The sequence below is a fragment of the Microtus oregoni genome, unplaced genomic scaffold, assembly GCF_018167655.1.
Source record: "Microtus oregoni isolate MIOR12 unplaced genomic scaffold, Mior012 000148F_ref0000004, whole genome shotgun sequence".
In the NCBI taxonomy this organism is placed as follows: domain Eukaryota; kingdom Metazoa; phylum Chordata; class Mammalia; order Rodentia; family Cricetidae; genus Microtus; species Microtus oregoni.
Window position 1 is genome coordinate 245,698 of NW_024544798.1, and position 16,686 is coordinate 262,383.

Below are 16,686 nucleotides of genomic sequence, written 5' to 3' on the forward strand. Positions count from 1 at the left end.
AAACATCTTAGATTGTAGGCAATTTTAATAGCATGATGAAATCTTGCAGCTTTCTGCTCTGTCCTTCAGGGACACAAATGGCCTTTTCGTGCCGAGTTTCCACGCTGTATGCTCCGCCCTTCCGTTCATCAGTAGTTGTTTGGGTTATCAGATCGGCCATTGCAATGTTGTGGTGCTTGTGTGTAGTCACTCTTTATTTTAGTCAGTAATGGCCCCACGGTGTCCAGCCATGACGGTTGACACATGCCAAGCCGGAGCTGAAAGTGCTTCGTTTAAGTGAAAGAGGAAATGGCCTCACTTGACTATCTAATGCTATGGTAAACACCAAACCCCGAAGCAACTCAGGAAGCAAAGCAGTTATTTTAGCTCACAGGTTACAGGTCATCACTGAGGGAAGTGAAGGCAAACATCTGGAGGCAGGAACTGGAAGCAGAAACCACAGAGGTACAGCTTACTGGCTCACACCTTTGCTCAGTTACCTTCCTTATACAACTTAGGCCTGGGGATGACACCTCTGACTGTAACTGGAGGTTTCTCTCCCACCCACCAGGTCCCAGATAACCACTCAGAGGTTTAATATTCATTACAAACTGTCTGGTGGTGGCTCAGGCTTATTACTAACTAGCTTTTACATCTTAAATTAACCTATTTCTATTAATCTATGTATTGCCACATGGCCGTGGCTTTGACTCACATTTTGTGTCTGCCAGTGTCTCCCTGACTCTGCCTTCTTTTTCCTTGTGTCTTTACTTGGATTTCCTGCCTGGCTGTATTCTATCTGGCTATTGGTCAAATCAGCTTCTTCATTAACCGATGATAATAAAACATATTTGCAGTGTACAGAAGGACATCCCACATCCTCTGACAGTGGGTGGGCTGGACTCCCGACACTGATTAGCAATTCAGAAACTGCCTCCCTGGAAGGGGCATAGGGCAGTCTGATAAAGACAATTCTTCAGTCTGGTTTCCTCTTCCCAGAAGGCTCTAGGTTTGCGTTGAGCTAACAGCTGACACTAACTAAGGCAGGTGAGTTTTAGCTTGATTCGTGCTGTTGATAGTCAAATCCAGGGCCTCACCTGTGCCAGTAAGAAGACGTCTACTACTGAGCTCCGTTCCAGGTTAGTTTAAGATTCCACAAGTCAAGAAATGATGCCGAGGTTGTTAATCTATAGTGAAGTGGGTTTGGTCTTTTATCGTTCCCAGTTTAGAAGTTAAACTTCAGGTTTGTCTGCATAGGAACAATATAGTCCATATAGCCTCAGTTTTGTCCTGAGCTTCACGTCTCCATGGTGGCAGAGACAGTTCATGGGTAAGGAGCAAACATGGCGCCTTGTGCCTATATTTCAGGAGGTTTTAAACGAAGATGACCATGAGATAATCCCTGGACTCTGACAACACATCTCATTAGACATTCAAAGCAGTCACATTACAGAGCAAATCCTGTAGTAATTCGAGGCCACTATGTCATACTCATGGGTATTGAAGCTGACACTGGGGACAGGCTGCCTCTTGGGCTTGCCGCACGTGAGCTGCCCTGGGCCCATCTACGAAGGACCCATGCTGGGTTTAATGTTAAACTGTTGCTGTCTTGAAACCTGCCATTTTCCTTTCTCGTCACTCAAACAGTTTTTAAATTGACAGAAATGAATTGCACATATTCATGGAGTACAATGTGATATTTCCATACATGGGCACCATGCATAATAATCAGACCAGGGTGATTATCATATCCATTACCTCAAGCTTTAACTATTTCCTTGCACTGCAAACATTCAAAATACCCTATTTAAAATACAGCAAGTTAATTATTCTTACATAAAGGTTCATTTGAACAGGGAGCAAACCATGTAGCCAGTTCTAATGGGAGTCTAGGTGACCAGGACAGACCCTTGGGCAGAGCGACCGTGAGAAGGTGGTGTGTAGAGTGTTGTGTGAGGACACAGTGAGTCTAGACCTTGGAGCATCGTGAGTGTCCAGCACCCCGTGCTGTCAACTGCAGTGAAGCAGGGCTCTTCCCAGAGACTGCTTCACACAGGGTCCTTGCTTGTGAGGCCCTACTGGTGCTACACCAGGACCAAGCAGGCTTTGGGGCCCTTGGGAGGTGGAGCCCATCCTCTGCTGTCCCTGCTCTGGCCTGTGACTTTCTATGGGTGCTCTCCTACTCTGTAATGTCTATTGGTCTCTGGCTTTGTATGAGGGTTACTATGCCATTTTCCTCTCTAATGAAGGAAAGTGAAAGATGGGGTGGAGGATTTACGGGTCCCAACCCTCAGCAGAAAGGTGACCATCCAGCCACTGGAGAGTGTGGTAATAAGGGTGTTGGGCTCCTTCGGGCAACTTTCTTAATTGCCCAGTAACTCATGAGAGGTAGCTTGGAGCCAGAGAGGTAGCATGGCTGAGATAGGAAGGATCACAACATCATCCTGTGGGTCGCATCAGTAGAGGGGACTTTCTTATGTCCTTATAAATGTGAGCAGAGCCAGTGTCCTGAAACCATCTGCAGAAGTGAAGGGTGTGGCTCCAGGTTCCTAGTCTAAGGACTTTTCCCCTTGAGCAGTGAGTCTAGAGGATGATGGGACTGACTGACTGAGCTGTACTCAGTAAGATACAGGCCACCAGTCCTAGAACCTGTCTCAGTGCTTTACCTCCATCACCGCGTCCCCAGAGATACTATCAGGTGTGCCTTGCAGTCACAGGCATCCCCCAGAAGCAGAATCAGACCCCACTCGGTCTCTCAGTGGAGCTCCTGCCCCTGCACAGGGGTCTCAGAGCTGAGGGCCCTAAGGCATCTTGAATCACCTTATCCTTGGGACTCCCCCGTCCTGCAAGCCTCCACCGGCCTGTTCCCACCAACCTGCTGCAGCGGAGTGTGGGGAACATTCGCCTCCAGGCCTGGCCCCTTAGCTCCCGCGAACAGCACCAACCCCACACATTCCATCGAGATTGTTTGTGACACACCGCTCTGCTCTTTTCTCCCACACACTTGTGCCCGTTTATTCAGGGCGAGGCCAACATTTTATTGTTATCTGGTTTAATTAGAGAGGAAAAAAAGTCCAGGAGTCTAGAATTTTGGTAACTTCAAATATATTTTATTACTTTCTTTTTCATCTTAGAAAGAACATGAAACCTGCATGCAGCTCAAGGGTCTCAGCATTTACATAGCAGAGAAACAGCCGTCCAGTGCGGCCTCTACTGAAGGGCAACGTGCGGCAGGGCGCACGGAAGGTGGTATGTACACAGGAGAGGGCACAGGATCATCCTAACTCCTAGCTCCCAAAGAGGACTGCCCTGTTTGCATCTGCACTGAAGGAGGGTGTGCTTTCTGTTGGGGTGCGGGGAAGAAACAAAACTTTGAAAGTTCCCCTTTGCCAATAGGAGGTGTAGCTCCGGCTGTTTGTTGTGCATATATCCCTGAATCTTTCCGTTTCTTCCTTGGGTTGTTTTCTCACAGTGCCAGGACCGTCCCATACTTCAGAAGCATCAACTACCAAAGCAGCAGAAACCTTCAGGTTGGAAGAAAGACCCAGCTCCTTTAAGGATCGCTTGCCTGATCATGAACTGGGGTGGGGGGCAGGGATGAAGCTTATCCTGGTAACAAGATTGAGTTCCTGGCGGCACAGATGTCGAAGGACCTGCTCCCAGTTGCCCTACAACAGGGGCCACTGTCAAGTCACAGGGAAACCCTGACCAGTCATAAGCTCAGGAGAGCCCGTGGCAGCTGTGCCGAGGCGCCAGGCCCCCTGAGCGGAAGCTTCGCAAGCCTGGACCGGAGCAATGGTGCAATGAAATGCCTCAACCAAGCTCACTGTCCCTTCCAGGCGCTCATAAAGCTCAGATGTGTTGTCACATACGGACAAATACAAAACCCCTTATTTTACAAAGGAAAGAGTTATTCGCCCCCCTCCCCGCCCTGCCTCCCCATTTCGGCAAAAAGCCGCTGGAGATGAAGTCTGGAGTTCGGGAGAGCTGGGTCTCACATCTGGAAACCTTCCACACACAGCTATAAAATGTAAAAACTGACCCTGGTAAGAAGAGCTTCGTAGCAATATATAATTTGTCTGAGAAAGAAAGGGCTTTTATTTTAATCTGCAAAGTCCTCCGCTGAAGTCTCTCAACTGGCCTGGAATTTTTCCTCCCGAGATCGGTCACCCTATTCTTCGTAGACCCTAGGAAGAGAGGACAGAGTGGTCAGTGGCTCAGGCCACTTACAGCTGCTGCTAGTGGGTTCGTCTGTGGGCCTCCTCCCAGGCCTGGGGCCGGGAGAGGGGAGAGGGCTCTGAGGATGTGATCGAAGCCAATGCCAAAGTTCACTCGAGGATGGGTGTGCTCCCTCACGCCCATAGTCCTAGTTCCGGGCTGAACTCCACACTCAGCTCACTGCTCCCTTTCCAGTGAAATCCCTTGATCAGGCACGGAAATAACGGCCTGGGGGCTGGAGAGATTGTGCCCAAGATACGTCACTGCTCTGCCAGAGGACCCAAGTTCATGTCCTGGCACCCACATTAGGTGCAATGCCTATAACTCCAGCTCCAAAGCCCTCTTCTGGCTGCCCCAGGCACCTGCACTCACAAGGCACACAGACATACGGCCACACAGATACCCACATATAAATAAAATAGAAATGCTGAATGCAGCCGCCTTTCGTGACAGCCAGAGATTCTGGTCTCTAAGGGGCTCTGAGCTCATTTATTGGTGCCATGGACCAGGGGCCTGGCCCTGCCCTGCCCTGCATTCTTCTCTTTCCTCCATCCGGAGCTATTGAGCATGTATGTTTGCTCTCTCTCTGACTTTGATCAGTTCTTTTATCTACATTATCTGTATTCATTAAGTCATTTTTAACCCTTTAAAGGGGTTAAAAGGTGGGAAGGGAAAGGGCAGGTGTGGCGGTTCCCTATTCCGGATGCCTCCGAGCCCTATGGCATGGATGAATTCAGAACTCATGGGCTTGTAACCATGCAATCCCAACACTTGGGAGGTAGAGGGATTAGGACTAATGATTCAAAGTCATCCTTTGCTTTGGGGTTGAGTGGATGCTAGCCTGGGCTATGTGAGACCTGTGTCAACAAACAAGTAAGCAAACAAGCAAATAGCACCCCCTGTCCCCCCACAACGGTTCTGAACTCTTGATGTAGCAAATTGGTAGAGGCCTAGTAGCAGAGAGCTCTCACGGCCTTCATGAGAGAAATTTGCAAAAGAAGAACAGTGGGTTTGGGGTGGGGGTGGGGCTTTGGGATCCCCACAGGTGCCTCCTCTTCAAAGACTCGCCATGTGGAGGAAGAAACAAGATGGGCAGAAGATTGGTCGGAATGTCTCCAGGTGTCTGGGCAAGACTTCTCAAGCCTCCATAAGCTAACCTTGCAGTCATCCTGCTTTTGATGACACAGGCCTGGGGGGTGACAGGGTGGCAGGGGGTGGGTGGGTGGGGCAGGTTCTGCTTTTGCCATGTCAACTGCATGCCCTGACCAGAAAGAGGGCTGCGCTCCCATCAGATATGTGGGGAACACGCTTGCTTCACCACTTTCTATTTCAGGCAATTGCAGATGAGGCAGTTTTGGAGAGAGCAAGAAAGGATTCAGGTGCAGAAGCTGAACAGGGGTGTCAGCTCTGAGAGCTGGTCACAAGGCTGGGGCCGGGGGGCACTGGGCCACATACTGGGAAGGCAGTGCCAGACCCAACACCCCACAGGGTCCTGGCATCTTGCCCTGACTTCCAGGTACTCTGAAAGTCAGACCCTGTCCCCACCTGGTCTTGGTTGCCCCCTCTTAGGGCAAAATACTGGGATCCTTGGAAGTCACCCAAGTGTGTGTCCTTCTCCAGCTTTGTTTAGCAGGTAAAGGTACAAGAGAACAGGCCGGGGCGGGGGGGGGGTCTGAGGAGTGACTTGCTCCAGGTCAGACTCATTGTCACGGGGTACAGAGGAGTTGGGAAGGGACCTCTCCTTCCAAGGCCAGACCTGGGGACCCCAAGGTAGAAGTAGGAAGCCCCCTTTTGATGATAGGGAAACTTCCAAGTCAGCAGAGGTGTCTGCCCCAAGGCACCAATGGTCTTAACCTCTGCCCCATTTGGGTAAAGTGGCTCAGATTGGAAGGGGCTGAACTCAAGCAGCCCCAGAATCTGCCTGAGAAGGCGTCAGAGAAGAGCAGAGTATGGGGCACCTTGGTGCTCACCTGGTCATGTTCAGCTCTTGTGACTTAAATAAAAAAACATAAGTTAGGGCCCAGAGGGACGACGGCTGAAGAGCTCAAAGCTTTGGTGCTCTTGCAGAGGACCTGACACACACATGGAGGCCCACAGCCTTAGGTAACTGCAGTATCTGATGAATCTTATTTGAAGTCCTTGGGCACCAGGCATGTAGGGTATTACACAAACATTCCTGCAGCCTTAATACCCATATACATAGGGTTAAAAACAAGTCTTTATAAAAATGTTCACAAAGAACTATGAAATGAAAGTAGATTTTAGTTCACAAAGGGATACACCTGCAGTGCTCAGAGCTGTCCAGAGAGCGGAAGTGGTGAGCACTCCATCAGTGGGGGATGGGAACAGCATCAGCTATTTTGTGGGTGTCACACATTAGATGAGGCTAATAGATGACATGGTGTGTGGGTCCCTTCTCATCCTGAAAGCCATAGCCAATAGCCAAGCTCTTCTGGATGGGTGGGGGATGCGCGGGGTGGGCAGGCGGTGGGCAAGGAGTGTGTGTGTGGTGTGAGAGGAGAGGCTGTACCTGCGCTTCTCGTTCCAGGCATTGTACCACTTGATGAAGCGTTTGGTGCTCTGCAGCTTAGGGTGGAGACAGTGCTCCTGGCCCCGGTACCTGGACATACTCTTGGTGGTGATGCTGAAACACAGCAGGATGGGGTCAGGGTTAGACATCTGAATAACAGTCTGCAGGTCTGGAGCACTGAGTGGCCCCGCCCCTCCCTCAAATTTCAAGGGCTCAGCCCCAGGTCAGCCTTTTAATGTTTTGTGTCTCAGCCTCCATGATGGGGTTAGCCTGTATGAAGTGAGTATTACTTTTCCCTGGGGAGTCCCTACCCCCAACAGCATCCAGCAGTCTGCGATCCCCAGCAAGGCTCTCGGGGAGCTCTTCCAGTGGTTCAGAGGTAGACAGAACCGTTGCTAGAAGGTGCTCATGCCAAGTACCATCCTTGGATTCGAGGAACTCTACAGAGGGGCTGAGCCATGCCCTGCATGTGTCATAGACTCTAACTCTTAACCCCAGCCCCCAAACCCTCTGCAGTTGTCCCTGGGCTGGGCGGTTGCTGTTCCTGGAGAAGGGACCTTGTTGGTCTGGTAGCCCAGTTGATGCTTGACTGTGAGGTTGCAGTTTTCTCGTTCCGGGACAGCAAGATAAAACCTTCCTTCTCTGGGCTTCTCTTAGCCAAAGCTCCAGCCCTACAGTGGCCTAGCTCTGCAAGGGAGAAGCAGGACCTGGTACTGAGACAGCTAGCTGAGTCTGGATCCCTGTAAGCGGTGGTATGTCTGCTCAAAAGGTACAACAGAAGGACCTACCTCACAGGGTTACTAAAGGAGCTAAAGGCATAACCTATGCGCAGTGCCCAGTCCCTGGCGGGCGTCCAGTGACCACCGTTATTACTAATTAGTCAGAAAAGATGAAGCAGCCCCGAGGAAGACACGCTTCAGGTATGAGCTCAGGCCTGACAGGTCTGAAGCACCTCACTCAGTCAGTCACTAGGGGGATGGTGGGAGTTACAGGAAGTTCTGGGAGGGGACTGGTTGAGAATGAGGGTCCACTTGGAAGATGTAAAGTGGAGACCTGACTTCCCGAGGGGTCACAGGTGTGTAGGGAGGTCAGATTGTTCCCCACATGGTTCCTAAGGGGAAGAAGAGTCAGAGTTTATGGGCCAGATTCTAGAAGGGGGTAGGGTCGTTATGAATACAACCTCCCAGTCTGTAGGGACAGAACACAATCTTGCCAGCAGAACGGGGACGGAACGCTGCTGTTTCAGGTTCCTGCTCTCCCTCATCTCAGATCAGGACGGACATTTGATAATACCAGGTAATTGGATCGTGCTTCGCTGGAGACAGGTGGATTCTTGCAGGCTCCAAGCATGGGGCCCTCCCTCTACACCTCTGCCCTCCTGCAGAATTAGTGCCCATATTTCCTCCACACCCACAATGCTGCCGTTGCTCTGAGTGGCCATCTCAAGTAAAAAGCTCCTTTTCCATAGGCCAAGGTGCAGACAGAGCATCCCTCTTCTGAAGGTCAGAGAGAGCAAGAAAGAGCTCAGGCCCGACCCCCAGAGCTGCTCAGACTACTGTGGTTCTTCAAATCAGCAACAGGGTGCAGAATCTGGGATTCAAGATCCAATAACCATGTCTGGGTTGCAGTAGTTCTGGGGGCCAATGGTTTGAATGAGAACTCTATGGACATATGACACAAATCGCCCTTCAAAAACTTGGACTTGGGCTGACAAGATGGCTCAGTAGGTAAGTGTCCTTGCCACCAAGCCTGGAGGTGTGTTTGGTTCCTGGGACACACCTGGTGGAAGGCATGAACCCTCCTGCAAGTTATAAACACATATTTTTTGAAAAAAGAAATCCAGGCTTTCCCATATTTTGAGTACCCCCCCACCCCGGCCGGGGTCTCTGGGAGACTCAGGGGGAGCTGGAGAACTTGCCATCAACCTTTGTGGCTGAAAACCTGTTTTGGCAAAAAGTGCAGGTCCCTTGTCTGACAGAAGGGCGAGGAGCCTTCAGGCTGTCGAGGGTGGGTGGAGAGGGAGGCCCAGAAGAGGTGTTGGTCTCATGAGGTCCCTGCAAATTTTCCCAAGGCTACATGAAGCCTGTCTATACGCTTGCTTGGCAGCGTTCTCTGTCTCTCTCTCTCTCTCTCTGCCCCCCCCCCCCCGGAGTTTAGTCAAGAAAGGAGCAAACCTGTCTGGGGCAAAGTCTGTCCCTTTGAGTTGCTGATGCACCCCAAATTGTTTTTGTCCCCTGGAGGTCTGAGAGACAGCTTGAAATCTTCTTAACATTTTTGAACCTCCAGACTAGAAATTCCGAGATACTGTGAAGCCTGCCATTTCTTTTAGCCCCTGAGCCAGCCTACTCTTAAAAGGGTAATTTTCCTTTATCTGCCCTGCAAGACAAGGGGCGCTATAAGGAGGTTAATTTGGAAACTCATGACTCGGGTCAGTTCAGGTCCTGTGGCTTTCTGAATTAGCCTAACTTCAGCGGGTGGAAGTTGTGAGGTGCCCGGTGGGGGTGTGCCCTTCCTTCACAGACACTGCCTGAAGGCCTCTGGGCCGGCAAGGGCAGTCGGTGGAAGGCACTTGCCCAGACTGAGAATAAAGTGTGTCCTGTTTCTGGGGGAGGGGAAGAGGGGCCAATGGTCCATGGCAAATATTTGGGAGCTGTTTTGCCAAGGGCTGCCTTCCTGGCCAAGAGTGTATTGATGGGGGAACGGCAGCGCTGGCTTCAAGTGGTTAATTGGGAAGGCTGAGGAGCAGGAAACGCAGTGTTCTCTCTCTGCCCTAGTTTTAAAGACTTTGCCGGCATCCCCACCAAGCAGCTGCAGCGGTGGCATGGCACATTAACCCCAGCAGAGCACTTTCTCCAACACTGTTCACACTCACGGACCCACAAGGAGCCTGGCTGCTGGAGGAAGGGACTGGCGCATTCTCACAATGAAAGCCCGGAGAGCACCAAACTGTCCACCGCTGTGGCCAAACCCCTGACTGAAAAGTCTGTTACTTCTCTCTTCGGTAAGAGGGAGGCAGCGCTGGGTGTGTGTCCCAAATGGATCTGGTGTAGATATCCTAAGAGGGAGCACCAGAACCGCTCGCCCAGAGGAAACCCCCAGCCTGTCAGTTTGAGTCCTAACAAGGACAGGCTCAGAGAGACCCGCCAGAGACCCCCTTTCCAGACTGTCGGGCAATGTCCCGAGGACTTGCCAGACGATTGATGACAAACTGCTCCTCGGGGCCTGGGCAAAGGCAGAGAGAAGAGCGTGTTAGCCCGATCCAGCCCCGCCACGGAACATGCCCCCTCAGAACTCACATAACCATCTTCTCCTCGCAGTGTGGGTACTTTGGCTTCATTTCCAGCTTCTTCACGTCGCTGTAGCGGATCTTGGGCCCCTTCCGGGAACACTTGCACTTGGATCCTGCGGGAGAGCGCGGCCAGGCTGCTGAGTCGCCAGAGGGGTCTTCAGCTCAGCGACCGCCCAAAGTGCCCGCCCGGGACCCCCGGGGTTCCAGGGTGTTTAAGTGGTGCTTGGGCTCCCTACGAAGGGGCAGGACCGCGACCGAGGGCCCTCGCGGCACTCACCGTCCACGCGCGAGGCGCACAGCGCCAGGAGCAGCAGGAGCAGCGCAGCCGCCAGGAGCCTCATGTTGGCCTGAGGGGCGCGGTGAGGAGCAGGGACGCGAGGAGGGAGCCGGTCTGTGGTGCTGCGGCTGTGGGATGCCGCCCGGCTCGGTTCTCGACTTAGAGCACGCCTCCCTGCACTGCTCGCTCCAGCTGCGCCCGTCGGTGGGAGCTCCTGCTGCTGCGCTGCGCTTGGCGCTGGGTGCTGCGATCTCCCCACAGCTTCCCTCCGCCCACCCTGGCCTCTTTTAAATTCGCTCCTGCCCTCTCCGAGAGCGAGCTCATTAATATGCAGAACCACTCGGTGACTCACTGAGATTTCTCAATGTGGTGGGGGGAGGAGATCTCCCAGCCCGCCCAGCCGCCCGCTCCAGACCCGTCGCGATCACAGGGGCGCACACTCAGAGCCACGCGCGCACACGCACACACTCACATCCGCTACCCTCTGGCTCCACAATACACCCGCCATCATGCACTTAATCACCCAAGCGTCGATGCCGCTGTCCTGCCTTGGAGAGGCCAGGCGAGTGCATAGCTTGGTTTTGTTTCCTGTGGATACTTCTCAGGCCACACAGGTTTACTGTCCCAAGCCACCGAGAATCCCAGGTCTGGCTCAGATCCTAGAGTCTTCCAACAGGTGCCAAGGGAGAGTGCCAGGAGGCCTTCCCACTGGGGTGTGGGTCTCTGTTGGGCCTGCAGCTCAAGGCCAGGTGTAGTTAGAGGCTTGTCACAGGTAGTAGAAGCTTTTGATCATTGGGTCACTGGGTGCAGCGGTGTGGGTGAGTGTGTGTGTGTGTGTGTGGGGCTACACAGTTTCTAGAAGGGATCTGTGGCTTGGTGTCCATGTATGGCTGTCCAGGGGCTATGGAGAACCCGGCTACTCATCACAAGCATTTTAAGAACCTTTGAAGCCAGGTAGAGCCCTGGTCACTGGATGGAGGCTACCCCACCTTATACACACTGCATCTGGTCACTGGATGGAGGCTACCCCACCTTATACACACTGCATCTGGTCCCTGGATGGAGGCTACCCCACCTTGTATACACTGCATCAGATGGTGGTAGGTGAAATTCTATCCCGCCCATGGATATCAGCATGGGTCAACTTCATAAAAATAAGAAAAACGGGCAATTTTATCCATTCAGAGGTCTATACCAAGATGAAAACTGTACTATCTTTGGGGTTTGAATGCATATGCACAGCTAAGACCCAGCTGCGTGTCTGGTTTGATGCCCTGCTTGTTGTGGTCTTTAAAAAACGGTGTCATTTGAAACCATGTGGTATAGTGGCTTGCTCTACCTTTGACCTCTGATGCTCTGCATGTGACTTTGGGCAAATTACTCTTTTAGCCCTCAATTTTCCTCATCTGTGAGATGGGATAAAGGTACTTCCAGCAGAAAGAAGAGGAATGGCTGTGTCAAGGGTTTAACATGGTCCCCAGCAGTAGCAAGCTTTCAGACCTTTTGATAATTTTGTTTTTCATTATTACTTTGCATACCAAATACCCGATTATACGGATATGGCATGACTGATTTGGTTGATCACTCCTGGCTGGGCCCTTGGGCTGTTTGCCACCATGTATTGTCATCATTATGCTGCATGACAAATATTCTTGCCATTGAAGTTGGAGAGATGCCTTCCAAAAACAGACAAATTCTCAGAGACAGAACCACTGAGCATGGTACATGCCCATTGCAAGGCTTAAGTACACAATTGCCATACTCCTTAAAAAAATCACGCACTTCAATCCTGCAAAGGGAATTTCTTAACTACCACACCTTATCAGAATATGTAAAGTATTTTTACTACTGAAAATTTAGTGCTACTATATTGGCTCAATAATATGTTGAGATCTGACAGCTCTAAAGCTTATATGCACAGAGCTCATTTTTGTATTTTTCTTACATTTAAGTGTGTGTGCGTGACACACATGTGCTATTTGGTTCATATGCAGAGGTCAGAAGGCAACCTATGGAAGTTAGTTCCCTCCTTCTACCTTGTGCGTCCCAGGGATTAAACTTGGGTTAGCAGACTTGGCAACAGATGCTTTCCTGCTGAGCCAATTCACCGACTCAGTGTTGAGATTAATAGACCCTGAAAATACGGGACAAAGTTTCTCAGCTTCCAGGGCTAGACTAGAGGTCAGAGGTGCAGCCTTTGCCTCCAGGAGTATATCCTAGTCTGTATTTACTGATCTTTGGTTTGCAAAACGCATACATTGTATCCTTTCTGCATGAGCTCTCTTGGAGACAGGGCATACACAAGGGTGCTGTCCCTTCTGCCACCCGGTCTGTGTGTGACATTGCTCAGCTGGGAAAAGGAGGGATCTTGCCTCCCAAGTTGCCTCAGGATATGGACTTTCTACTGAGCTCAAACTAGGGGGCTTTGAGTAGGGAGTGGAGACAGGTTTATGTGGGTACAAAGAGGGAAGTCCTTTGCCCAGTAATACCACCTGCTTTAAGGAAGTCTGCCCTCTGGGCAACACGTATGCCCATCACTTAGAGGACAGTCTGATGTGCGTGTGTGCATAAGCATGACCACCGCCGTTGGCAGCTGGTTCTACAGGAGGTGTAGACATAGTGTGGGGACATGAAGAGAGAAAGAGTAGAAGCAGGGACTCAGTGAGGGAGTGGATTAGTCAGGGCTCTCTAGGGGAACAGAACTGATAGAAGGAATCTGTGTATGTTAAACAAGGATCTATTAGAGTGTCTTACATGCTGTTTCCGAGCTAATCCAACAATGACCGTCTCCCAGTGGAAAGCACGAGAGTCCAGTAGTTGTTCAGCCCATGGGGCTGGGTGTTTCAGCTGGTCTCCAGTATACTCTAGAAGTAGGCTCTAATGCCAGTGAAGGAATGCCCCAGCAACAGGGTAGATGAACTTGCCGGAGAGAATGAGGGCAAGCAGGCCGAAAGCAAAAGCTGCTTTCCTCCATGTCCTTAATACAGGCTGCTATGAGAGGTGTGGCCAGATTTAGGGACGATCTTTTGATCTCAGATGATCTGGATTTAAGATAGGTCTTCCTACCACAAATGATTCAGTTAACTAAAAATCCCTCACAGGTGTGCCCCAGTGACTCGGAGTTTTTAGTTACTTTCACACGTAGTCAAGTTGACAAGTAAGAATAGCCATCACAGGGAGGAAACACTCCTCATCCAGGGGATTTGCCCATCCTTTTCTTTTTCCACTCACAAAACACCTGCTGGGGGCCAGGATCTATGCACTCACTGGGAACTTACAATGAGCAAGGATGTGCACCCGTTCCCAGGGGAGGATGGATGGGGCCACCATAATAGTGGATAAGTGTGAAAATTCCTCAGAGGTAGATGGCAGGAAGAAGCTGGTGTTGTGTGATGTGATCCTGGGCAGAGGTAGGGATGGGTTTTCCGGATGGAGGGACCACTGGGCTGGCTATGAAGGATGATGATAATAAGGAGGCAGATAGGGAAGACCATTCCTACCCCTCACATGACAATCTCCATGGGGTACCCCTGCTGCAAGTCCTTCCCTGGCTCCTGATCTCATCCAGAACCTTGGGTGAATGCCCCACAGTACGCACCCCCAGTGGCCAGCGCTGGCCAGCCACCCACTGACCATGCTTGTGACCCCGCCTTGATTTATCTTTCTGGCATGCAATGGTCCTAGCTGGGGAATTTTTGCTCGCTAATCCTCTTGCCCACGGCACTTGCTCTTCCCAGCACCTCTCATCTTCCGTGCGCAAGTCCACGCTTCAGACCCAAGCACTCGGGCAGCCCAGCAGCAGAGGCTCCCGTGCCATGATCACTTTAGGTACATTGTACACTACCATGGCAGAGTGTGCTGCTTTCATGTTCATGCGGGGGTGGGGGGGAGGGTCCTGAAGGGGAGTGTCTAGGTCATCTCCATCCTCAGTTTCTAAGCCACCTCCATCCTCAGCGTCCTTAGGGAGCTTAGTTAGTGGCGCTTGAGTAGGTTTAGGAGGAGTGGCCTCGCTGAAGGAATTATGTCACCGCGTCACTGGGGGGCAGGTTTTGGGGTTTTCGAAAGCCTTGGTCAATTTCCTGTGAGTTCTTTCTGCTATGTGCTCGCCATGCAAGCTATGAGTTCTCTGCCGCCAAGTCTGTGGCTTGCTATGAGTCCTCTTCTTCTGACGCCAAGTCTGTGGCTTGCTGCGGTGCATCTCTGCCACGTCAGACTGTTATCCCTGTGGAGCGGTAAGCCAAGTAAACTCTTCCTTGTATAAATCGTCTTGGTTATGGTGGTTTTTTTTTTTTTATCACAATAGAAAAGTAACCACTGCAGCCTCATTCTGTGTCCATTGGTTAAATAGAAGCATGCTTTAGGCAATAGCTTAGGACCCTTGAGAACATTGCTGACTCTAGTCTGTGCAGGGCATGAGGCTGTGCATAAGAATGTGTGTTTACACGCATGCACTGGAGGAGGGAAAGGGTGTTTGTGGCAACCCAAGGTCTGGAGAAATTCGGTTCTGTCTCCAACATTTGTTTCAAAACAGCAGTGGCTGCGGGGAGGAATGGGGTGTTTTCCTGGAGGTCAGGGCTCTGCACCCAGGTATCACTACTGCTCTATCTGCTGGGAGGTGGGGATGGGGCACAGCTACCTTCCAGCCCCAGGAACTAGAAGATGAGGACTTCTCTCTCTCTCTCTCTCTCTCTCTCTCTCTCTCTCTCTTTCTCTCCCCCTCCCCCCGCTCTGATGTGACAGGAATTCTAGAATCAAGCACCAGGAGGGGGGCAGGTCTCTTCTACCCTGATTGAACACAGGGAAACTGAGGCCTAGGAAGGGAGTAGCCTTTCACACAAGGTTGAAAAGGACAGTGGTGTTAGCCAGGATCCGGTTTCTGTGTCTTCTCCCTGCATGTTTAGGTGAAGGCAAAATCCCAAGCTTCAGCAACACTCACGACACGGTGGGTCTCGTACTTGCTTCTGCCTGCTCCCACCGACAGAGTGTAAGTCTGGTGGGTACCTGTGTTGGTTGGAATTTTTGTCAAGATGATACAAGCTGGAGTCTTCTGGGAAGAGGGAACCTCAACTGAGAAATTGCCTCCAGAGACTGGCCTGTGGGTAAGTCTGTGAGACATTTTCTTGATTAATGATTGATGTGGTAGAATCTAGCCACCTATGGGCAGTACTGTCTCTGGGCTGGTGGTCCTGCATAGGAAAGCAGGCTGAGCAAGCCACGAGGAGCACTCCTCCATGGTCTATGCTTCAGTTCCAGCCTTGGTTTCCTGCCCTGATTCCCCCTTCATGCTGGACTATGACCCAGATGTGTAACCCATCTAAGCCTTCTCCCCCTACAAGTAGGCTGTGGTCAGTGTTTAGTCACTAACAGAGATTAAATGAAGACAGTCACTTTCCACTCGGCAGTTCCTCCTTTGCCTGGTGGCCTGTGTGTCTCCTTCTGAGTGTGACGCCAGCCTGTGGAATGCCAGGTGGGGTACACCTTCTTTGCTGGCTCCTCTAACCACAGGCCTTTGGTACTAGTCCCCTAGATGGAGGGTATAAAGGGCTGAGGTCTTTGAGGACAGCTTCTAGATTGTTCTTTATACTGGGGAAGTTTAGATTTCCTGAACAACTTATAACTGGAGGGAATGGTTCTGGGGACAGCCAGGTGGATTTGGATTACATCCTGTGACAGCAGAGGGGTTATTACATTCAGACAGGTAGCGGGCCATGCTGAAGGATACACCCCAAATGAGAGAAGATGCTGGAAGCAAATAAGACTTGTCAGTGAGTAGCATTTATTCTGCTGTTTATTTAGCAGCCAATAGGCGTTCTTTTATCTTAATACAGAAAAATGTTTTCAGTGAAGGCCTTCACCTGTAAAGGAACAAAGGGTGATTTCAGGAGAAGTAATTTCCAAACAATTCACAAACGCATGTGTCTTTACTAGTGGCCAAAGTAAACCACAGTAATGGCGTGGTGTTATGGGATTTCCACCTGTACCCTCTCCAGGAAGGAACCACAAAGTTTAAAGAGCATTGTTTGAAGGAAACATGGTGGTGGGACCATCGATGAACTTCAGGTTTTGGGAAATATTTATATTACAGCATGATGTCACCTCATTCACTTGAGAAAACTTTAAGCAAATCTGTAATAAAGTGGGTGGTGGTGGTGGGACACGCCTTTAATCCCAGCACTTGGAAGGCAGAGACAGGTGGATCTCTGTGAGTCTGTGACCAGCCTGGTGTACATAGCAAGTTCCAGGAGAGCTAAAGCTACAGAATATTTAAAAATATTTAACAGAGAGACCTGCCCTTCAGAGACAGTCCTGGCTGTGTTGGCCTGATCAGCTACGGAAGATTGAGAAGCTTATGTCAGAGATGACGGGAACAGGGTGCTGGTCTGAAGATCCCGA

The 16,686-nt window shown here is 50.9% G+C and overlaps 1 protein-coding gene across 1 annotated transcript; it reads right to left on the reverse strand.

The window, feature by feature from the left end:
* Positions 1 to 3,074: 3,074 nt before the first annotated feature.
* Positions 3,075 to 10,578, reverse strand: LOC121444922 (C-X-C motif chemokine 14). Its single transcript, XM_041646869.1, has 4 exons — positions 10,294 to 10,578; positions 10,024 to 10,129; positions 6,728 to 6,841; positions 3,075 to 4,166 (listed from the first exon to the last, which is right to left on the reverse strand). The coding sequence occupies exons 1-4, from the start codon at positions 10,355 to 10,357 to the stop codon at positions 4,151 to 4,153; spliced, it is 300 nt and encodes a 99-aa protein (XP_041502803.1). The 5' UTR covers positions 10,358 to 10,578; the 3' UTR covers positions 3,075 to 4,150.
* Positions 10,579 to 16,686: the final 6,108 nt, after the last annotated feature.